Source organism: Colias eurytheme, chromosome 1 (assembly GCF_061535395.1).
Source record: "Colias eurytheme isolate Ceu_HAF_F1 chromosome 1, ilColEury1 Martin Lab GWU primary, whole genome shotgun sequence".
NCBI classification, from domain to species: Eukaryota; Metazoa; Arthropoda; class Insecta; order Lepidoptera; family Pieridae; genus Colias; species Colias eurytheme.
In genome coordinates, this window is record NC_142980.1 from 1,500,835 (window position 1) to 1,525,934 (window position 25,100).

General features: G+C 34.2%; 3 protein-coding genes across 3 annotated transcripts; 1 reads left to right on the plus strand and 2 right to left on the minus strand.

The window, feature by feature from the left end:
* Nucleotides 1-244: 244 nt before the first annotated feature.
* Nucleotides 245-5,928, minus strand: ssp6 (PDZ domain-containing short spindle 6). Its single transcript, XM_090102408.1, has 3 exons — nucleotides 5,732-5,928; nucleotides 2,509-2,640; nucleotides 245-2,247 (listed from the first exon to the last, which is right to left on the minus strand). The coding sequence occupies exons 1-3, from the start codon at nucleotides 5,828-5,830 to the stop codon at nucleotides 625-627; spliced, it is 1,854 nt and encodes a 617-aa protein (XP_089958534.1). The 5' UTR covers nucleotides 5,831-5,928; the 3' UTR covers nucleotides 245-624.
* A 631-nt stretch (nucleotides 5,929-6,559) lies between these two features.
* LOC149910864 (uncharacterized) lies at nucleotides 6,560-10,380 on the minus strand. Its single transcript, XM_090102511.1, has 5 exons — nucleotides 10,167-10,380; nucleotides 9,325-9,410; nucleotides 8,493-8,570; nucleotides 7,237-7,418; nucleotides 6,560-6,820 (listed from the first exon to the last, which is right to left on the minus strand). Exons 1-5 carry the CDS (start codon nucleotides 10,176-10,178, stop codon nucleotides 6,609-6,611), a joined length of 570 nt encoding a protein of 189 aa, XP_089958637.1. The 5' UTR covers nucleotides 10,179-10,380; the 3' UTR covers nucleotides 6,560-6,608.
* Nucleotides 10,381-11,430: 1,050 nt separating this feature from the next.
* Nucleotides 11,431-24,574, plus strand: LOC149910865 (uncharacterized). Its single transcript, XM_090102619.1, has 10 exons — nucleotides 11,431-11,469; nucleotides 17,318-17,435; nucleotides 18,130-18,303; nucleotides 19,026-19,144; nucleotides 19,916-20,128; nucleotides 20,846-20,994; nucleotides 21,562-21,708; nucleotides 22,248-22,399; nucleotides 23,286-23,336; nucleotides 24,076-24,574. The coding sequence occupies exons 1-10, from the start codon at nucleotides 11,431-11,433 to the stop codon at nucleotides 24,201-24,203; spliced, it is 1,290 nt and encodes a 429-aa protein (XP_089958745.1). The 3' UTR covers nucleotides 24,204-24,574.
* The last annotated feature ends 526 nt before the right edge of the window (nucleotides 24,575-25,100 follow it).

Sequence of the window (25,100 nt, forward strand, 5' to 3'; positions counted from 1 at the left end):
TACTAGCGGTCCACGCCGGCTTCGCCCGTGGTACATATTTCGCAATAAAAGGTAGCCTATGTCCTTTCTTAGGGTCTAAAGATTGTCTGTGCCAAATATCATCAAAATCGGTTAAGAGGTTTAGCGGGAAAGCGTAACAGACTGGATGGACTTACCGGAGTTTGATATGTATCGACTCAATTAATGGTATGAAATAAAACACTTGTTTTTGAATATTTTTTTAATCAAAACTATAAATCAACGAGTATAAAGCTGATAAAATGGTTGTCAAAATGGTTTACGATTATTAAGCGATGTGGCGGTAATAAAAATACCATACTGTCGAAAAAGTCAATCTTGAAAATACTTTATTTCGTACTCACTAGATAAAATTATTGCATTTTTGAACATTCAAAGTCTCACCCATTAAACCTCAAAATTTCCGCGACGATGGTAGATTTATAAAAATGCTTTACGATTCAAAAGTGCTCGTATAATTATTATTCTACTCGATAGATAGTTTGATTTGGAAAAATAAAGCTCCCGTCGCTCAATAAACGCATACCGGCGCGAGGAGACGAAAACACTAATGAGGTCATTCGAATAAGAGTCTAGGCTTTTTGAGCAATGGTTTCACGATAATAATTATAACCTAGTTATTTCTGAACTAACGTTGGAGTCTTTCTTCTTGTACGAATGGGCGGGGTAAACGAATCGTTGGGTGTAGTAGCTGGAGTGCGTCTCGGCCGGGCTCTTCGATGGGCCTCGCCGGTAGTAATCCACGCCGTCGCCGCAGTCACACGCGAGGCGACTTTCGGAGCCACTACTCTCCAATTGATATTTGGGGACGACGATTAGACTTTCAGTGGACTTCGTGGGCTGACAATGGCTGTGAGTTCTCACGTAGCCGGTATAGTGGTGCGGTGTTCCGCTCTGGCGGTGGGAATGTTTGTCTTGATGGTGCTGATAGTCGTGGTGGCTTTGAGTGCTGCGGCCGCTGTGGCTCCGCCCGTGGCTCTTGGATCTATTTGAGTGCTTCGTTGTCGTGTCCAAGTAACCATAGCCGAAACCGTAGCCTCCGATGGCTTTTGTCGCTAAATTATCCCAAGACTTCGGCTTCACGTGTTGGTGTGCGCTTTGGTATTGAATTTTTGGAGACGACTTAGCTTCCGAACGGTCGTTCTCCCAAAACAAGGTGTCGCTACTCAGCGATGTGCTGTAACTCGAAACTGAGTTATCACATGCTGCCGTTGCATTGCTCGTAGCGTATGATTGCAAACTGCATTGACTGGTTTGCGTTGACTCAGTCGTCAGATATCGGTATCGACCTGAACAATGACCAGGATTGCAAACTTTCTTCGAGTGTGTATGTGCACAGTTTTCAGTTTTTTGCGTTGATTTATCAACCTGTTGGTATTTCTCTTTTCGTTTATGTTCTTTAGAACATTCCTTCTTTCTTCTCACTTTTTTTCTAGAGTTGGGAACGCAATGTGGATCGCAACACGGACTGGCGAGGTCGTAGGCTTCCAAGCTATTTGCATCCTGATTATTATACGCCGGAACACATGGAGCACAACTATGGTTGTGGCTACTTCTATGCGGCTTGCTATGTTTCCCATTAGAAACTTTATAGGCTTCGGATGCCCGATGACATTCTCCCGTCGCTTTCACGACGTAATGATGGCAGTCGCGTCTATTTCTCGGCGATCCAACAGTTATAACAAAGCTTCCTGTATGTATATTTGGTTGTATAATACAGGTGCCGTAGCGCGGATCGAGATACTGATACATGAACACGTTAGGTTGAGGGGGTTTCGCGGCAGTGACATTCTCACTAGACAGTGTCGGGCGACAGTACGAATTACTCATATTGTCAGCGACAGTCTCTTCTGAATCAGAAATAATATCTGACGGCGAGGCTTTCTTCTTTTGTGAAGGCAAGCTGTGCGTTTTCCAATTGGAATCGAAGACTTGGCGTTCGCGGATGGAGAGTTGTTCCAATTCGCGCATTTTGTTTTGTATCGCTCGTTGTATGTTGATGTATTTGAGGTGAAGTTCGACTTTGCGAACGCAGTCTTCGAAGATGACGACGATGCGCATTCTGGAATCGCAGGCGTTGATGGCGCTGACGATGGTAGCGTGGTCGGCGCGCTCTACATCCGTGCCGTTGATGGACAAGATGACGTCACCCTCGCGCATGCCGGCGACGCACGCGGGCCCGTCCGCCTCCACGTGGTCCACATACGTGATTACTTCTATCTCTTGTTCCTGAGCAAAGACAAAGAACTCTGTATTAAGTATTACTATATAGATACCTATATCACCAAATTCTTCTTTCAAAATTTATTTTTGTAACTAATAAGTTTTATTTAGTTCAGTAAAATTGTTTTATAGTAGTTGAAAGTAATTAAGGTTATCTTTAGTGGCATGATGGACGGAATCTGTAATTTACCTTTACTGTGTAATAAAAATTTGCAATGTAGAAAGTAAAACATCATGTAAAATTATTGATCACGATTGATAAATTACCTTTTTATAATGTATGCCATAACTCTGCAGGGTGAAACCATAGCTCCCATTCTTCTTCTCTACGATGATTGTGCGTCTCCGGCAGTCTTCTTCGGATTTCCCAGTGCGTTCCGACTTTATTGATTCGCGGATCTAAAACATATTATACTGTTCAATAATTTGGTCATTACACAATAAAATGTTGGTTTAATCACTCAGACAGCCTATTAAAATGTTTTTGTTTAACATCTTTTTAGTTTTTTTAATAAGGTAATCATTTTTAATACAACAAGCTATAAATTATTACGTAGTTCAAACATAGCACACCTATCTACTACCATCAATTAACTTTTAAATATGTTTCAATATATTCTTATTATTTAAAAGCTTTTTAAAAGACAGAGCTATTACCTATAAAATGGATGAAAAGAACTCAGCTTGTTAACCAACTGAATGCAGCGTATTTCAGTCACATTTAATTGATAAATTTCTGGTCATTTTGTCCCATTACTCGCATATTTCGGCTCACCGCAACTTATTAAACTATTAAGTACATTTGCAGGAGAGGCCATGATGCCAAATTTGGATCAAATGGATCAAAAATGGACCTATTAGAATTGGTAAATTGTAATCTCGGAAATTATATATTGGTTAATGAATTGGGGAATTATAGATATATATTATATTGTATCAAAAAAAATCCTTTCTGAGGTGTGGAAAAGAAAAATATCTAAAGAAAGTACCATGGAAATAATTACTCATCCATGCTAGGATGTCACTGAAAAAAATATGATGATTATGATGAAAATCACTACATAGTATAAAACAAAGTCGCTTTCTCTGTCCTTATGTCCCTTTGTATGCTTAAATCTTTTAAACTACGCAACGGATTTTGATGCGGTTTTTGTAATAGATAGAGTGATTCAAGAGGAAGGCTTTAGTATATAATTTATTCGGTTTTAGACAAAGCGGCCGCGGGCGGTAAGCTAGTGATGTATATAGTGATGATTTATTATGTAATGTGGCATTGAAGAAAAGGTATATTATGAAAAAAAATACGCGAGCCCGTCAGATTAAGATGGTTTGGTTAATTATAATAAAGTCAGAAGTCCTAATTTCGCTAATCGATCAATAAGTTAATAAGTTCTGCTCGTTTAATTTGAGCTTTTCCAGAAGCACACCTTAGCACACCCACTTATATTGAATGCTCAAAATATGAAAATCACCTTGGTTGGGTTATTTTAAATAACTGGTTATAGTAAGGAATATTCTTATTTCTTTTTCTCTTTTGATTTCTTCTTTTTTTCTGTTAGTTTGTTATAAATATAGACTATTTTCTAATTGTCTAGCTGCACTAACTTTACGATCTACATTTTCTCATACCTATCTACTAAATCTACATAAAAACTTTCAGATAATGCGATAGATACGACCGCAAATACAACGAAACTAGATTTATTTTAAGTTATGTTTGTAAATAACATTCTGATTCATACCCAAAGTATTAAAGATTATTGGAAAATCTATATATCTTCTTCTTATATATAAAAATGAATCGCAAAATGTGTTGGTAAGCGCATAACTCGAGAACGGCTGAACCGATTTCGATAATTCTTTTTTTATTATATTCCTTGAAGTACGAGGATGGTTCTTATGTAGAGAAAACATAAACATGTACCACGGGCGAAGCCGGGGCGGACCGCTAGTCTTATATATAAAAATGAATCGCAAAATGTGTTGGTAAGCGCATAACTCGAGAACGGCTGAACCGATTTCGATAATTCTTTTTTTATTATATTCCTTGAAGTACGAGGATGGTTCTTATGTAGAGAAAACATAAACATGTACCACGGGCGAAGCCGGGGCGGACCGCTAGTATTAATATAAAAATTAATCGCAAAATGTATTGGTAAGCGCATAACTCGAGAACGGCTGAACCGATTTCGTTAATTCTTTTTTTATAATATTCCTTGAAGTACGAGAATGGTTCTTATGGAGTGAAAACGTAAACATGTACCACGGGCGAAACTGGGGCCGACTTCTAGTATATGATAAGTCAGTTAACAATTACCAAATCGCTTGAATCCGACGCATAAAGCACATATTTTTATTTTTACTACTAGCAGTCCGCCCCGGCTTCGCCCGTGGTACATATTTACGGTTTCTCTACATACGAACCATCCTCGTACTTCAAGGAATATAATAAAAAAAGAATTAACGAAATCGGTTCAGCCGTTCTCAAGTTATGCGCTTACCAACACATTTTGGGATTCATTTTTATATTATAAGATTATTGAATTGTAAACTGATGATAACCTAGAAAAAATAAATTTTGATGAACCTCATGTTATATAAAAGTAACTATGTAAAAGTTTTGAAACAGTGGCCGTGAACGTTCGCTACGCGGATGCTTAGAGAGATTAATTCTTTATATTATATTCATTTTGAATCTCAGCGCCGTAAAACATCTATTCCCTTGCGACTTTCCATAACCTATATTCTATTTTAATCCCAGTAAGTTGTTCTTTTTTTAATGTCATGTACCTATTGAAATATTAAAAAGAAAAAAACCTGTCACACGACGATAAACTGGTAACTACATAAGAATATAGTAGTCTACTATTTTCAGGCCACAAAAACCATGTACCTAGTTGAAAGTTAAGCCCTGCCAATGATATCTCGCTTGTAGAATTCTACTGAAACTCTGGGATTAATTCAAGCCAGATATCGTATTTCTCCCGCGCTAAATGTCCTGAGTGATGAAATATTCATACAAACAAGTATTAACCTCGCCTATAGTTCTAGGTCATATTTACTGAGGTCACTGTCAATAGACTGGTGCATCGTTTTCAAATTACATTTACACGTAAATGCATCGGGATTTAATTAATTTTCAGTTTATTTGATAGGTTATTTTTTACTTCAATTAATCAACCGTCTTGAAATATATTATATTGTTAAACATTTCTTTCAGAAATTTAACGTAGTTAAGTACGCTTACGTTAAAGAACGTAACGATTCCTAAATAGAAACTCGCGTGTATTTTATAAAATATTTCTCATAAATAAATGTGTAGAAAATTAATAAATTAATATCAGTGTATTTCACAATTTTTCAGTGCTAGCTTCTTACATAATTAATTCAGCAGAAGTTCGCAACACACGCTCACTTCGGATAATCTTGACTAGACGAAGCCTAAGTAAAAAGTTCAATGATCCCAAAAAAATCAATCGGCTGTACTCACGGAATTGTCGAGCGAATCTTCCTTCGACTCGCTGCTCAAATGTTTTTTACCGTTGCTCAAACTGCTCGGGCATCGCTCGTTCAGCTTGGGCGAGCTCATTCCGCCATCCGCCGCGGCTCATCTGACACTGAACGTTCACCTGGTTATCCTCCCGAATTGTATAACCCTATAGTACACCTAAACACATTTGCATACGCGCCTCTTCAAAAAACAGGATTGCTTGACCAATCATTAGAAGCTACGCATGCGTCTGTATTGGACGGTTGGAGGCACTGAAAAGGATACCATGTCTGAAGTTCAGAAGACGTGGCCGCGGCGGTATTGTGTTCTTTGTTTTGGTATTAGACAAAGGCGAATCACGTATTTTTGGGGCTTTATAGTTGGCGCATGCGCGGTATATGCGGCTTCAGTGCGCAGAGTAAGGGCGGCGAGCCGAACCTGTGTCAGGTGTGACTCGCAATACTTTTGCAAACTTATATACGATATTTTATATTTTGAATGACTTTTTAAGTAGGAGTACTTCTGTCTACGTTAACCCTTTTTTATCTGAAAAAAGTTAGGTATATTACCATGGATACAGCAACATAAAGCAACGGGCGTATTAATTCTAATAAACTATAAGAAAGAATAACTTATTTTCAAAATAAATGTTGAATTTCTAAATATTTTATTAGTTAATAACATAGGTACATAATTAATTACATTATTGTTAAAAAGTTGTTATTGTTGAAAGTTAAAATGGTTATTAGAAAATAAGTGAAGGTAAATAAAACATTAACATTAGCTTTAAAATTTTTAATTCAATATTTTTTTTAAGAAATTATTCCACTTTGGCTATGGCCAACTAAACTCTATTACTTTTTTTTCTACATTTTGTCTATGGTTTGTGAACAACAGTGTTAGCTTTGGTATAGCTAACAACAGATACATTCGGTATAGGTACAGGTATCCTCGACAAATTGTTGTTCAGGGACATAAGTGGGAGCGAGATAGACTGCACGCCGACTTCCGCGGGTATGACGAGAGACGCCTTAGTTATGTTAGCTGGTATTTTTACAAGGCTTCTTTTGAATCGGATTGTCGAATGATCTGAAAAAGAATTGCATTTTATTCAGGCTTATTTTGTACGGCTGGCGGTGAAATATTTTCGCTATTGATAGAGAAAAAATGGTCAAATATTTTGTACGTAACTTTAAAAAATGGAAAAATATTTGGTATTATTTATTGATAGACTGATAGATAGCTAACGTACCTATCTAAAGGAAATACAATTATTAGAAAAAATAACTAAGCAAACTTTAAATGCAAGTAGAAAATTATTATGTGAAAATAAATGATCTACCTATCTATTTATTTATCTATGAAAATATTCGTGATTGCTCTTGAGTTCTTATTTGTCTTAACTTTATTTTTCCAGATATTAGTAAAAATTAATACAGTGTGTTTTTTGGTTGAAAAAAATATTTTTCTTTCTTTTTTTCATAATAATAGTAGTGACAACTTACCAGTTTTAGCCGGCAGCTTTATCCCCAAGTTCTTCAAAGCCTCCCAAGGGACGGTGGTGTTGGTTGGCGCGACACCAACCACATTTTCAGCCGTCACGTTGGTGACCAGCGGTGTTGGTAGATCCTTGAGATTGAGGTTGGAACCGTTGAGGTGGTAGAATGTAACGGACTCTTGACGGCCTCTGTGTATAAACCAAATAAACATAGGGTCGTTCTATTAAGACGACATAATATATATTAAGTTCGACGACATAGGTATTATTGTAACATCTGCCAAACCGCATTTGCCCAATTATTTATCCATTGTTTAAATATGTATGTACCTTTATTTTACAAGATTTAAAATATAGCAATAAACTATTTGACATCATATCGTGAGTTTTATTAAATAACTAGCGGTCCGCCCCGGCTTCGTCCGTGGTACTTACATATTTCGTAATAAAAAGTAGCCTATGTCCTTTCTCGGGTATAAAAATATCTCCATACCAAATTTCAAGTAAATTAGTTCAGTAGTTTAGGCGTGATTGAGTAACAGACAGACAGACAGACAGAGTTACTTTCGCATTTATAATATTAAGTATGGATAATAATCCATCAAGATTCATTAATTACGCTAAAGTAGTTAGGTATATTAATTCAAACAGTGCACCTATTGTACGGTCCACCGCAGAAATTTGATCGTAGTTAAATTTTAAATGCGGTAATCGGTATGATTTCGCGGTAATTTTCAATGTTATATTTAAATTACGTACAAGTTTCGAGAAAGTGAAGAAACCGATTAATTTATTACTTATTTATTTTCACGTATACAAATTTAGGTTTATGACCATGATTTTACGAGTTAATCTTTGTTATACAATATTGTTATTGTAAATATTATTACCTACTAGTGGTCCGCCCCGTCTTCGCCCGTGGTACCTACATGTTTAAACTATCCTATCTCTCAAGTTGGATCGAACTGAACATGGTGTGCGAATTTTATTATAATCGTTTAAGTGGTTTAGGAGTCCATTCAGGACAAACATTGTGACACGAGATTTATATAATATAACTAGTGGTCCGCCCCGGCTTCGCCCATGGTACCTACATGTTTAAACTATCCTATCTCTCAAGTTGGATCGAACTGCACATGGAGTGCGAATTTTATTATAATCGGTTAAGTGGATTAGGAGTCCATTGAGGACAAACATTGTGACACGAGATTTATATATATTAAGATATTAAGATTAAGATATTATCTAATACTAATTACTTACGTAGCGTTTTTATCAGTTTCATTTGATGTTCCATTGACAAGGATTCCAACTTGGTACACCGTTGCTCGAACTACATACCTGAAAACCAATAAGATTCAGGAAAGGCTATTTTCACTGCAAGGAAATAAACTGTAGAACTAACCAGTGAAATAGGACCTTTCGATAGAGTAAAGCTTGTACTACACACAGACCATGTTAGGCTGGTTGTGCTCATTTTCAATTTCAAACCAATTTTACTAAACCCCTAAAACTAATTGAAAATTCGTTCGTGTGCTGCATATTCTCAAACTCAAACATTTATTTATTCAATTAGACTTCTTCTAGAAGCACTTTTGAATCGTCATTACATTTTTTAAATTTACCGCCGATTATTTAACAAACACAGCTGCTACATATAACATTATATTACCTAGGCTAAATTATAAAACATAACTTATTACCTACTTTTGATACGGGCCGATACCTATATAATTAATATTATGAACAAGTAAATTACGTTAGTTTTGTTCTACGTATTTAGGTAAGTACCTACCCACTTCCAATGTAAAAATGTGATATTGCCAAATAAGATTCCTAGCAATATTATAAAATCGAAAGCAACTCTGTCTGTCTACAAACCACTGAACCGACTAAGAGTTCTTACAGACGAACGGCAAGTTGTTAACGACATAATATTTTCATTTAGGTATCATTCTACAACGCGTGCGAAGTCGCGGGTGGAAAGCTAGTAAGAAATATGTTTCAGAGTTACGAAAATTAGCATTAAATAATATTTTGATTGTGTATTATAACTATGATATATTTTTATACTAAAATAAAGATGAATACTCACATGTCTTTCGGTAATGTGTGATTGGCCTTCGGTAGAATATCCTCCGCTTGTACTGAGCAAGCAGAGATCAAAGCCAAGAAAATTACCTGTCAAAAAAATGGAGAACGTTTTTTATAATATATGCGAAGCCTATGAATATTGCTCATATTTATTTTATTTAAGACTAGCGGTCCGCCCCGGCTTCGCCCGTGGTACATATTTCGCAATTAAAGGTGTAAATGTTCTTTCTCAGGGTCTAAAGATTATCTGTGCCAAATTTTATCAAAATTGGTCCAGTACATTATGCGTGAAAATCATACATACCTACATAATTACAAACCTTTCCTCTTTATAATATTAGTATAGATAGATATATCCAATCTTTTAAGATATAATAAGAACATAATATTATTTAAATAGCATCACGTATCGTCTGTTATGTTAACAATAAGGTGATGTAAATTTGTTTTATTTTAAAGCGATAATCTCAGGAACTGCTGAACCTATTACAAAAATCTTTTAATGTTGAATATGTACGTGATTCCGGAGTGTTGTAGTGTCTATGTACCACGGGCGAAGCCGGAGCGGATCGCTAGTATATAGGTAACACTTGCACATTATTGACCTTACAGTTAAAGAAATCTCGCTTGTTATTTACTAAATACGATGTGATTCGTCATTATTATTGATAGACGTCCAGATGTGATCAAGGAATCCAGAAATCGATTAAAAATATTGACATCCATTTACGCTACATAAGTACCTACATCACGATTCATTACGTTTATTTATAGACGTAAGAAGTAAATTAGAAATATTCCACTAATGATACGAATGATTTAATAAATATACTGAGTACTCACGATCCCGAGCATTTTTCTTGTTAAAAAGCACTTCAATTGGACTTAAAAACACTCGTTTGCAGACATAAGTGCGCTATGAACATCCATTCTGTTTTATTTATATGAGCTGGTAATTAGTAAGCTGGTGCAATGTCGATGTATGTTAATCTTCATGTTTATATCTATATCTTTGTGTTAGAATTTGGACACATTTTAGAATTAGCTTCTTTCTTGTCGTCTTTGGCAATATCTTCAATTTTCTTTCTTGTATCCTGGTCGTCCGTCAATGTACATATTCTATATTCAACCATGTATATCCAATAATTTAATTAATGTGTTTGTTTGTATCTATATGGCAGAGACAAGGTGGCTTTTTTTGCCGTGATACAGACCACAGTCCTAGAACGTACGGGAGGTATATCATGTTCAAATTGACGTTTGTTTACTCCAATTGTGTCCTACCCACATTTACTTTTTTGGTTACAGATTCTATATTAATATGCTTATGAACAGAAAATATTTGTTTGTTTAACGATTTAATACAAAAAATATTAAACTGATTCCAAAAATTATTTCCTATATTTTTTATTTAATTTTTCCCGGGTCTACTTGGACGAAGACGGGACAAACGCCTAGTTACAGATAAAATAGAAGCTTAAAGTAAAAGTAACAAATATTAAAACATTTTTATTGTTATAAATTTAAAAATAAAAAAGTACTTTCTACGAATTATAATATACTAGGTTTCCGCCCGCGGCTTCGCCCGCGCAGTCAAAGAAAAACCCGCATAGTTCCCGTTCCCGTGGGATTTCCGGGATTGCGTCATTTTCCCGGTATAAAAAGTAGCCTATGTCCTTTCTCGGGTATCAAAATATCTCCATACCAAATTTCATGAATATTGGTTCAGTAGTTTAGGCGTGATTGAGTAACAGACAGACAGACAGAGTTACTTTCGCATTTATAATATTAGTATGGATTATTTATACTTACATAGATAGTAATTATTGGAAATAATTATTTTCTATACTTATCAATAAATTCATAAATCTATTATTTATTATACGGTCTACACTATGGTTTGGAGTGAACGTAGCCATGTTGTGATATTCTCAATTTCATTATATTATCTTTTACGCAAGACCGTTATCAGATCGAAGATTTTGACTTATCGGCTAGGATTGCTCTCTCGACGCTTCAACCGAACGACCTTTTATAGTTTATTATTTTATATTTTTTGGATAAATAAATCGTAGTTAAATATTAATTTTAGAAAATTTAACCCGAAATGAATAAAACGGTGGTGTACGCGGCTCTCTTCACCCTGGTAAGTTCTGGAAACTGATATGTATTTCTTTTTGAATTTTAAAATTATTTACTGTTTTGATATATTCCTAGGATTTTTTTATCTTAAAAATACAGATTTTATTTCTATTTTCCCTATTTTGTGTTTGCCACAAACACGTTTTTCAAGTCAAGTTACACGCGGGAATGAAAAAATACTTTTGTTTTAAATTGGCTCTGTACTTTATGGATTTTTATAACTATAGATAAGTACTTTACTTTCACTAGATTCAATTTATAAATATGTCCATATTTACGGTTAATAATACACATAATGTATTAGAATGGTAATCCTAATTATTTTATCTTATATTTAGCATAGCTTCGATAATGATAGCAAGGCTCATTAGAGCATTGCATTGTATAGAAACTGTTTTAAATTAAAATATATTATAACGCAATTATTTCTTTACAACGTTGAATCATAACAACACTGTTCCTACTATAATTAGTTACATGCAAAAATAATTACTTTTTAATTCACGCGATTTAAAAGTTATTAATGTTATTAAAATATAATTTATATACACCACAGGATTAAAAATATATTTTTGGATTGATTTTCTGAAACGTCAATTGTATTTTTTTATTTATTATTGTATTTTACAAGATGGACGCTTGACCGTGTGCCTAGATACGTTTAAAAAAAATACCCTCTTCACGCCATTCTAATATTATTACGAAGCACTTACGAAGACTTTAATACATATTACGAATACGTTACATGCGAAAGTTTTTTTTTTATTTTATTATAAATATTTATTGTGGCAAATTAATATGGTACAAGAACGAAAGTTTTAAATAGGTACGTACTTAGATTACAAAATAAAAGACAGATGGAGCGTTGCCGAACTAAACCGAATAATTTATCGTCATTTCCATAAAGCTATGTGTGCTGTCATTTCGCCGTTGCACTGTACGTACACGGTGCTTCTGTGTGCGTGTTATGTTACCAGATGATGAATAATTTCCCAAATTTTTGCCCGACTACGGAAGAAAGAGGGTTATGTTTTTCGAGTGTAGGTATGTATGTATAATATTTCTTTGACACGCCCTGCAGTATAAACTGTTGGATCGATTTTGAGTTGTGACTTGTGAGGTGTCATTGCAATCATCTGAATTATGAAGGTAGCTGTGGTGGTAGTGACGTAGGCTACATAAATTATTAGCAGTCATGTTTTAATTTTTATTTTAATATAAATTCGGGTTTTTGATATTATTTTTATTTTATAATATTGTAAAAATTATTTTATCACCTATCTAGTATCTACTAAAGTTATACAAGGACAAAATAATTTTATTCAATTTTTATTAAATAAATTACATTAAATTTATTAAATAAATTACATTAAAAAAGTTTTTATTTTTCATTTAAAACATATGAATGCGAATAACGGTAGTTTTTAGTCGAGAATGTGGGACATTTTATTTTCATCATATCCATCATGTGTTCACATGAATTAAATCGCAAGCGAAAACGACGCTTTTTATAAAAGTAACAAAAAAATGTATAATGCTTTTTAAAATAATCTAATAATGACCATGAACTTTTATTGTACTATACAAATAATCACATTCACGATCGAAAAATCCAACAGCACTACCCCGAATATCTTTTAACCATTTTACCCCTAAAAATGGCAAATTCATTTTCAAAATACTGGCAGCATACGTTGAAGTTTTGAATTCCTTCGTATTTGTAAAATTATTATTTGTATACAAAATTAAATAAGCCAAATAATCTACAGAAAATCTGTAAAACGATGTTTTATCTTTTTGTTTGTTTTCGGGAACAAGTTTTACAGCGTTTTAATATCACAAGACAGCATTTTTTTACTAAAATATCAAACCCCTTTTGACGTATTGCATGACACTAGAATCGCTATAGCACTAGCGGAGGAACGTATTCGTTTTTGATTTCGTATTTTCTTTGACAAGGGCGATGAATGATTGACATGCTCCATCTGTATTTTATTTTGTAATCTAAGGGTACGTACTAAAGTTTTAATGTATTTTTTTTAATTGTTGATATATCAATAAGTTATTACAAATAACTTACACATAATATGAATGTTTTATTTCGATATAAGAATACGAGATGCTTGCGAATTTTATTTTCTTGCGAACGTTTTTTTTTTTTTTGCTTATGCTTTTGTGTATTTTTGGTGAGTAGATATTATTTGCATTGATTTTAATGTAATTTTCCTTATGATTATGATTTTGACTTTAAGCAAATTTTTTATAACAATATCTTTAATTTTAGTTTAGTTTACCTATATCTGCTGAGTGAATTACACTTATAGGTACCTACTTTATATACCAATTCCGACATTCCCCACCTCTGTATTTACTAAAAACTTGTTTTTCAATTTCATACAACTTAAAATTGTTATAAATTATTTTTGAGATCAATTTGCAACATTCCAAAATGGAGCAAGTATTTCTGTTAACTAGTGAATTCATGTTATCAACGGCATTGATAAGAGAACGGTCGTTGAAATGCGTCACCGTTGATCCGAAGATCTATCATACTAAATAAATCATTCTTAAACTCCAACTGTGACCTCTTTTTTATGTAATTGTAATGACATTATATGCAGTTTTGTATTAACGATAAATTGAACACTATTTTTAGCTATGCGTTAATATTTATTTATGACACTTTATTTTACAAGTACCAGTAATAAAAACATAATTTAACAAGAAAACATGAATACGGTAAGTGCACAAAAGGCGGCCTTATTGCTTAAAGCAATCTATCTAAATATTCTAAATATTTGTTTAAATTGAAGTGTACCTTGAAGTGTGAAACTTGGCTTTGGCAAAAATAAAAATATGTCAGTTCGTGATAATATCCTATTTATATGTACTTAAAACGCATTTACCTATCGATATACAATGTACCGTATAAAAAACTATACTTAGGTACCTACATGATAAATAATTATTATAGTAAAAGTAACGTTTAAATTTTCAAGTGAATTAATTTAATCAAACAATAGTTTGTTATTCTTCGATCGATTACATCTTTCTTCGATATTTGATATGCATAGGATTAGCAGTATTATAGTTACTCGACGTAATATGAAAAATAAATTGCTAGTATGAAAATATGAACATATAATGAAAATAAAGGAAGATCGCAATTCGTTCTCTGAATCGAGATTAGGTTCTTTGTTAGTATGTACCTAACCAATATTACAGATAATATAATACAACTAGCCGTTCCGCGGGGTTTTGCCCGCGGGAAAATTCATGTTTTTCTATGAATCATGTGTTATTCTGATGTATATATTCTCTACTTAACTGTAGTCTGTAGTTAAGTTTTGTCCAAATCCACCCAGTAGTTTTTCGTGAAGGAGTAACAAACATCCATGCGTCCTCACAACTTTTCGCATTTATCATATTACTAGCTTACCGCGGCTTCGCCTGCTTTGACTTAAACCTAATAAATTATATTCTAAAACCTTCCTCTTGAATCACTCTATCTATTAAAAAAAAACATCAAAATCCGTTGCGAAGTTTGAAAAATTTAAGCATAAAAAGGGATATAGGGACAGAGAAAGTGACTTTGTTTTTTACTATGTAGTGATGATGATGAGTAGGATAATACCTACCTACTGCTTGTACTAGGTACATTACTAGTCGGATACTTGGATACCAAACACCGGAGTAGTGTTAGATACTTCATAGATGCAAGATTACAGAATCATTAATGTTTGACTCGAATCATGGAGTTTAGGTACATGACTGTAATTGCATTGCGAAATAAGAATTGAAAATGCAAACATGGTTGTAATAGTACCCCAATTTTATATCTAGCTATATAATTTAAACTTTTCGATCATAACCTATAGTTACCTATTTTGCGTGATAAACTTTGTAGAACTGCTTCAAAACGGCTTACCGATGTTTTTGAATATTTTTTTTTTAATTTTATAAAATATTTTTCAATATTTAATGTATAGATTTTGATATGAGAATATAATATATCTACCTATTCTTTAGTTCTGAGAATATCAAAAACGTCATAATGTACCTATAGTCCTTTCCACCTAAGATGATTTCTGTGACACATCGATTTTTGGCACGTGTAGAGATGTCGGTTACTGAAATCGTATCAATTGTTTCCGATAATCGATAATATTTTATATGGAAAGGAAATCGATTTGAATAAAGTACCAAAATTAGTTTTTTCGGCATTTCGCCAACAATTAACTAAGGAAACTTAGCAAACAACAGCAACAAAAAGTCAACAATAACAATTAGTAAGAATAACAGAATACCACGTAAAATATCAATATAAAAATGCAACTTGTATACAAGGCTGACGCATACGAACAGACGATTGACTCGATTGACAAACGATCACAAGATGGGCGCCGATTATATGATTTTCCAACTCTATGATTTTTCAACGATCCATTTCATGTACACAAATTGCGTAGGTATTATATTTTTGTGTTATTTTATTTTATTTTTCATTATTTTAAACCAAACAATACTGTTTTTGATTTATAAGCTTAAGATGTTTCATTTTTAAATTTTTGGTAATAATGCCGCCATAAAATAAAAATATTATGCACTAAAATTATTTTGGCTTTTTAAACATAAATACGTAATTCGGAACACGATGAAGTGTCACAGGAATCATCATAGGTGAAAAGGACTATAATAAACTGTTTTTATAGCCCTATTTCATAAAGCTGACTTGGCAGAACATCGTTTTCACGATCAGATATTTTTTATATAAATAAAGAATCCGTAAGAAATGGTGAATATTCACTGAGAAAGTAATTTACTTTTCCAGTTGAAATTCTTATTAATTTCAAAACTCCAATCTTATCGTGAAGACGTAGCTCGAACTATCTGCAGTCATGTCAACGACTTTATTACGAAATGGAGATAACTATTGATATTGAAAGGATCATTTCACGATTTCAAATTGCTTATTTTTCTTTGCAAAAACGCAAAATTAATGCACCACTTTATTATTAGATACCTACCTACTTTGCTATGTTTGGTGGTGACACTATAATAATAATTTCGTATTTGTAATCGATTTTAAGCAAGAGCTTATGCGGTTTTTTTTTTCAATTAGGTATAGTTCTATAATTTATAAAAACTGCGAAAATTATTACCTACTATTATAAAATTGTACATTCAATGCTGCAAACTTGCTGCAAATTCCTCATTTATTAAGCTATTGCATAGCTTCTATCGCGGGCCTTGAGCGCGGGGAACGAATCCAGAAATTCCGTAACGAAAAACCTCACGCTCCCCACTCCGACGGGCGCGGTGTGGCTTGAAGGCACGCTATGCAGTATGCAATAGCTTTACCGCAGCAGTCCCCGAGTGCCACACGTCTTTTTTTAGATTATATCCTTCACCTCCTAATTTGCAAGTGAAGACTGAAGTGTTTTGGGAGTAAAGTAACTAAATAGATTAGGTATGTAGGGACCTATATCATGAGTGTGTTTTGTAAGATAATTATAATCTTATTTTTGTTTCATGAATAAACTTTTATCAAACAGAGACTTAGTGATAGAAAAAGGCCGATCTGTAACGGAATTTGTAATACACAAAGGTAATGTTAACTACATAATATAGAACACTAGGTATCATACCTACCTACTTTATAAATTATTTTATAGATTAGAGTACAGCAATATGAAATAAACATTAGTATAATTATTATGACTTAATATCATTACCTACGATATAGATATACCTGCCTAGTGCCTACCCTGTCGAAAAACTTTGTGCACATAATATTTAATTTAACGTATTTGTCGTTGATTTTCTATAAAAAAAAAAACATCTTTTTCTAGATCCAGGCGTCTGTGCAGATCGTAATGAGTTCGCTGGCGATAGCTCAGTACTTCTGCCTCATTGACTTCCTGCGGGAGTTTCCGCTATTAATTTTCATCAAAATTCTTTATTTTCACAGTGAGTAAAGATTTTTTATTAAGTTGTGATGTAAATTTATGAGTAGAAGAATTATTGTAAGGTAAAATGATGAGTCTACACCAAGTTAATTTTATTATAGAATAGTACAAATTACGTTGATTCTTATGTGGTTGAAGTATAGACGCAATATTAACATAGCAAATAAAAATGATTATTTATTTGTACTATCAAAAGGGATCACAAAGTGGATAAAGTTTTCTTTTAAATCTAGAAAAGGCAAAAAAGATAATATTTTTATTGCTTTCCTACGACATTGAAACAGCGCTGGCGGATTACGCGTCAGATCACAGATGGATAACGTCAAAATATAATATTATGTTTCTCCACACCGGTTATCGGTGTTTTCCTTATATAATCAATAAATGGAACATTTAATTTTTATCTTAGTTTTGATTTAAATGCACTGAGCAATAAAAATGTTAATTGGCACTTTTTACTTTTTTTTCAACCGACAGCAAAAAAAGGAAGAGGTTCACAATTCAACTGTGTTTTTTTTGCGTTTGTTAGAGGTAACAGAGATCTGAGGAGATCTAGCGGCTGGGTGAACTGATTTTGATGATTATTTTTTTATTTTAAACGATCCGGTTGGTCCCTTTTGAAGGTGATTGAGTGTTTTGTTAAAACATAATTATTTATATATTTTCGCGTTATAATAAATGCTTCTATTTATCAGATCCCGACTCGTGCGGAACGTTAGTAAACATCGGGCATGCGCTGGACGAGCTGAGCGACCAGGCAGTGGTGTTGGTGACTAGACAGCCGCTTTCTGTCACCAGGACGCTCTACGTTAACGCTTGTAGCCTGGGCCTGGGTCTCGGTTGGTGTCTGGGGAGCATTGTTATGATGAGTACGTATTACTAATCATTTTATCATTAGGGTTGTGTAGAAATTGCTATGTACCGTATAGGTTTACCTAATTTTAATCGTTTTTTAGGGTTCCGAACCTCAAAAGAAAAAACCGGAACCCTTATAGGATCACTTTGTTATTCGTCTGTCTATCTGTCTGTCTGTCTGTCAACACCCTTATTCTAAGGAACGCGTGGAGGTATCAACCTGAAATTTATATCGAATATTCCTGTCTAGGGTCCCTTGATGCTGTGAAAAAATCAAACGTATAAGCCAACGCAATCTAAAGATACAGCTATGATACAGCCGTAAATGCTGAAATTTTTCGCAAAATACAACATGTCCGCGACTCGTGAGTTTTCCACGCGGTACAGTACATATTTAGAAAATACGTTTAGAACACTAGGTTTAGATATAGATACCCATATCACTAACACATTCATCACATCACACATCTACTAAGTACATTTCATAAATTATTGCTTTTGTAAACATTATTATGTTATCAAGCGTAATTTTTGCTGCGTGTCATCCCTGCGGTAAGCGTATTCCAACCAATCCAACTGTTATATCTCATGATCGTGCGTAAGTGTTTACTTTTGGCGGGAGCGGGGAGGCGGAGAGTGTCCGTTCTGTAGTGTTAGCTACTATTAAGTATTCTGTGCTTATATACGGTAGTTCCCGTGTACACAAAAAAATATATTATGAACTATTATTTTACAGGGAGCGGTCAAAACAAAGAAAGAGTAATGGTGTGGCCGTGGGTGTTGACGACTGTAGCTGTGTGCACATTGGACTTGATCGCAACTGTTATATTCATTAACGACACATTTTACACGAAAGTGAGTGATTGTTTATTGTATGCATATGTATAGAATATAGATGATGAAAAATCGAAGTGAAAAAAATGTTGTGTGGTTTTATGAAACAACGGTAAAAGTGAAACTTAGGCACAAAATTATCGTATTTGTACGATAATTATCGTACGGTTCGACCGTCACGCGACATGCGCTACACAGACCAAAAAGTTTGAGACGATGTAATAAAAGTTTCACTTTAAAAATTTAATTGAAAATGCTTGCGGCCAAATTTTGACTGGAAATCTAGTCGATATAATATGTATATTTTCCTTATCCATACTAATACTAATCCATACTAATATTATAAATGCGAAAGTAACTCTGTCTGTCCGTCTGTTACTCAATCACGCCTAAACTACTGAACCAATTTACATGAAATTTGGTATGGAGATATTTTGATACCCGAGAAAGGACATAGGCTACCTTTTATTCAAATTCAAATTCAAATTCAAATTTCTTTATTTGCAGAATGTAGATTTACAAAGATGTTAGGTAGGTACATATTACATAGGCTCTTAAACATTCTGGCTCTTAATTGAGCATGCAAATATATTATAAATTACAATAAACAATTTTATATTACACAACACTAGAATTGCGAAATATGTACCGCGAAGCCGGGGCGGACCTCTAGTTTATTATAAATATACTTACATACAATTTTTATTACATCAAAAAACTATGAACGAAGTAATCCTGCAGTGGGATCTTAGACTATTACTCTTGCCTTATGTTTATCAATTAAACTTTCAGACGCTAGCCGACATAATGACCTTCATAGGGGCCACGGCAAGCGGTGTCAGAAACATAGTGGTTGACACAAGACTGACGGCATGGTCCATGGTGCTCTTATATTCACGTTTTATTATAATTTACATAATCAATGTGATGCTTGTTATTCTGGTGGTGTTGAATCGGTTAGCAAATAAAACTATGAAGGAGTCAGAGAAACTGAGTAATTCTATGGTAAGAATAAGAAACTTTGTATCTCATAATACATATTATTAGTTATCATAGTGTGAATTAATTCCAGGAATAGTTTTAGAATTTCCAGACCAGTCTGAACTAGTACTATTTTAATGAAACAGTAGATATAATACATCTAGACAGACATTCCACACATAAAAGCACAACTTACACGCAAACACACACACACATTCACACACACACACACACACACACACGCTCACACATATACACACACAAACATTAAAGCGCTTTCCACTTACCTTTATTTGTTATTTTTTAAATTTTCTTTTATATAACGTAGGTATACTGTTTCGAAATTAATGGGAGAAGCCACTGGCTCCTGAGACACAGTTTTTAACTAATTCAGGAGCCTATGGATTCATATATAAGCTGTACCTATTTTTTAATGCCAATAAAGTTATTTATTTATTTATTTATATTTATTCCAATCAAACATCAAGTACCAAGTACCAGTATCTGGCGTCGATTAACAAACTAGCTTTTCTCCCCCGACAATTTCCTCTATCCTAATCTAGACACAAAATTCATTCATACATATTTCACCCGCATTGCTCCGCCTTCCTCGATAAATGGGCTATCTAAAACCAAAATAATTTTTCAAATTGCACCAGTAGTTCCTGCGATTAGCGCGTTCAAACAAACAAACTATTCAGCTTTATAATATTAGTAAAGATAAATCATATTTTCTTACAGGCCGAGGCAGTGGTCCCTTCAACAACAACACAACCAACAACACCCCAAAGTGAGAGCATGGTGGACATCGATCTTTATACACCCAGTCTCCCAAGGCACCAACAGATACCCCGGGCATTTTATAGCAAAAAGAAGTACTTTGTGAAAAGGTAAATTATGTTTTGGGAACAAGTTCTAAAACTGTCCTTATCTTCCTGTTTTTGAAGTGAAAAATTTAGTGCAACATTTTTTCCGTTACGCGTGACATAGTACACGCACACATATTTTTTTATTAAGCTACTTAAGAAGAAGAAAGTCTCTCAATTCGTGTGCAATCATCATCATCAGCCCATATAGTATATACTGGGACACGGGATTCCTATGAGGGTAGTGCAGTTATGGTTCAGTGGTGAGCTAACTTCAAATCGATAAGTCGGGGATTCGAGACCAGGCGGGCGTGCAGGAAATAAATAGATTTTTCAATAAAATGTATCTACGCATGATATACCGAACATCACCACTGCTCTAAACGGTGTAGGAAAACATTATGAGGAAGCCGTCATGTCGAAGAATCAAACAGTTCGACGACATGTCCAGCGTGGTCATGGTGTATGTTATGTCTATTATAAGCCTGTACCCTCATAGAAGGCCCGTGTCGTGTGCAATACAATAAGTGATATGAAAAAAATTAAACTGGATATAAAGACTCATAAATCAAATATGATATTATATTCTAGTGTGCCAGACTTGAGTGCATACAACACGAGCGGCGTGTACTCCCAGCCGACAAACGACACGACAGACAATCGAGATGAAGCGGATCAGGGCCATACGAACCATGCCATTGTTGATCAATTACAATCTACCAACCAACCAAGCACAAGGTAAGATATTATAGCTAATCTATACTAATATTATAAAGCTGAAGAGTATGTTTGTTTATTTGTTTGAACGTTCTAATCTCGGGAACTACTGGTCCGATTAGAAAAATTTTTTCGGTGTTAGAAAGTTCATTTATCGAGGAAGGCTATATATCATCACGCTAAGACCAACAGGAGGCTCGGCTAGTAACTAATAAACAACGTAATGGTCATGGTAATAGACCGCCTCCTTGATACAGTGGTTAACGCATGAGCGTAGAACCAAGAGGCCAAGGGTTCGATTCCCGGTAAAGAAATCTCTCGGTCTGGCAGGACACACAAGACTCCACACAGGACAGTGATCACCTACTTGTCCCTAAGAAAATCGATCAGTGAAACAGATGTATGCTGGTTTGCGAATCGGTGGTAAATGTTAAAAATATGTGATGCCGATTCAACAAAGCTTCTTGAAGAAATGTTATTGAATAAATAAATGTAAAGATTGTGTTTAAGTTAATATTGAATCTATTAGTATTAAGTTAATTATCGATTACCGGTTACAGTAACGAGTATTCCAGTCGCCAACCGGCAACTGCAGAACTAACAGCGCAGCTGCCGTGGACCTACATTCCGCTAACAATGCAACCCGTTCAACCCGTACCAGATGAAGTGCCTCCGCCGTTAAAGGGGTCGCTGATTAAAAAAAGAAAAGAAGGTACAAAGCTATATCCTACTAATATAAACTTTTGATTATAACATGTTGTTACTTATCACTGCCAAGTTTCATCATATTTTGTTCAATGGTTAAAGTGTGAAAGAGGAACAAACAACCATACATACCATCCTCACAAACTGTCACGTATATTATATACCTATTATTGAAGTGAAAACTTCTTTAGCGGCGTTGAGCACTTTTTCTGTAATGGGTATAAAATCCTTTTTTTTGCAAAGGCAGATGATATTCAACAGGTATACATAGAGTACGCGAGTATAAAGTCGCGGGTCTGGTATTACTCGAAAGATCAATAGCACGCTATAAATAAAGTTTTGATTACTTGCGCTCTACGTACATCATATATTTGTACATTAAGTATTTTTATAACTACATAACTAGATTTTCGCCCACGGCTTCGCCCGCGTTGTCAAAGAAATCCCGCATAGTTTCCGTTCCCGTGGGATTTTCTATCCTGTGTTAATCCAAGTTACCTTCTACATGTGTGCTATATTTCATTGTAATCGGTTTGCGTGAAAGAGTACCAAACACACACATCCACATACACATCCTCACAAATTTATATTTATAATATTAGTAGGATCTATATTATTTCAAATTGCAGATTTCTTAAATAACCTTTCTCATATATTTCTACTAGCTGCTGCGCGCGGTTTCACCCCCGTGGCTCCACTCATGTTGCCCGTAGCGTGATGAAATATAGCCTATAACCTTCCTCGATAAATGGGCTATCAAGAATTTTTCAAATCGGACCAGTAGTTCCCGAGATTAGTGCGTTCAAACAAACAAACAAACAAACTCTTCAGCTTTATAATATTAGTAGAGATTAGTATAGATTAGTATAGATTTTGTATTATTTTCATTTCAGCCATTTTGAGCAGCCTATCGAGCCATTCTGTGACGACGCCCACATTTAAATGTAAGTTTCATTCATCACCAATAATACATCATCATTCCCTTATAGTTCGTAAAATAATATAATTAACAAATAATAATTCGTAATTTTTTACTTAAATTTTTGTATATAAAAGAAGCAATTATACCTATTACATTCTTAAGAGATGTCAAGCTTGCAATTAAGGGCACCATAATGAAACTTAATTATTGCTAAAGTGCGTGTACCACTTTAGTTCCAAGATATAAATGAATTATTTTAAAGATTACTAGCTTACCGCCCGCGGCTTCGCCCGCTTTGTCTAAAACCTAATAAACTACTAAAACCTTCCTCTTGAATCACTATCTATTAAAAAAAAACACATCAAAATCCGTTGCGTAGTATTAAAGATTTAAGCATACAAAGGGACATAGGGACATAGGGACAGAGAAAGTGACTTTGTTTTATACTATGTAGACTTTGATACGTGGTGTTCGAACCTACGACTTTTCGGTTGAACAGATTTATGAAATATTGTAATTTTATTCTACACATTGATCTTTTTTGTCTCTATTTTGTGTTTATTAATGATCGCTTCTTAGATAATTTACCAATAACTATTCTGTATCAATTATTTTGACCTCATTATTCTATTGATAAATTTCCAACCTTTAAATGTTGACATAGCCTTTGAAATACTATTCTACTCATACTTTGCAGCTCATCTGAAACATACAGACGTTTTATACTAGCAAGCAATAATATACTAATATTTACCTACCAGGGGACAAGGGCCGCGCAGTAGCCGACAGCGCATTTATGTTTATTTTACCAAAGATAATATTTAAGTTAATCGTAAATTGCAAACGACTGAAAGTTAAAAGTAAAATGAATAATGAATCACATGAGTAAATAAATGGTACATAGACAAAGCTTCGTATGAACGTGCAAATTTTTCACCCTACCCTGGTAGGGTGAAAAATATTACACCCTGCAAACCTACAAACAACCCTGGTTGTTACAAATTAAATATTATGATTAATTAATTACTTACCTATTAAAATCCTTGTGATTTTGAATTACGATATTTTAAAATTTTTTGTAGTATTTATACACACATTTAAGTAACTATATTATTGTTAAAATAAGGCGAAAAAATAAATATTTTCAATCAAATAAATTACAGTGTATTTGGGACATAATAAGGTAAGTTTCTACCAAATATCGTAGAAAAAATTTTTTTTGAAAACGATAAATAAAAAACCAAAAACTTGGTTTTTTTGAATTTTTCACCTAAAGCAATTGAACTTTTTTCCATAGGACTTGTAGTTTTGTTGGAAATCAAGAGAAACCATTGTTTAGCCTAAGTAGCCCCCCCCTCCCTCCCACTTCCCGAACTCGGATTATCTGTAATTTATTTTTCCTTTATTTTTTTATCATATTCCCCTCCTTTTCTAACGGGTTTCATCCTACTGTGTTTTTTATCATTTGGGAAGGGATTGGCCCTGGTCTAATAACAGTTGCGATCAAGTACACACAGCTATATGCGGGAGATCCTGACACAAACATTGAGGTATTATTATAGAGAGGACACCACGAACAAAATCTGTGCGACAAGCGCGGCGGCGCGGGGTTGCTAGTGAGTTTGTAGATATTCTGCCTCTTATTACATAATTATAAGTTATTCATGGAGATTTCAGTATGAACATTAACTTGTAACAAGAAAATATGACCTTGAATGACGCCTGTATGTTTTTTTATCCCTTTCAGTGTATTAGATATATAAGCTTCTTGGTTACATGCAATACA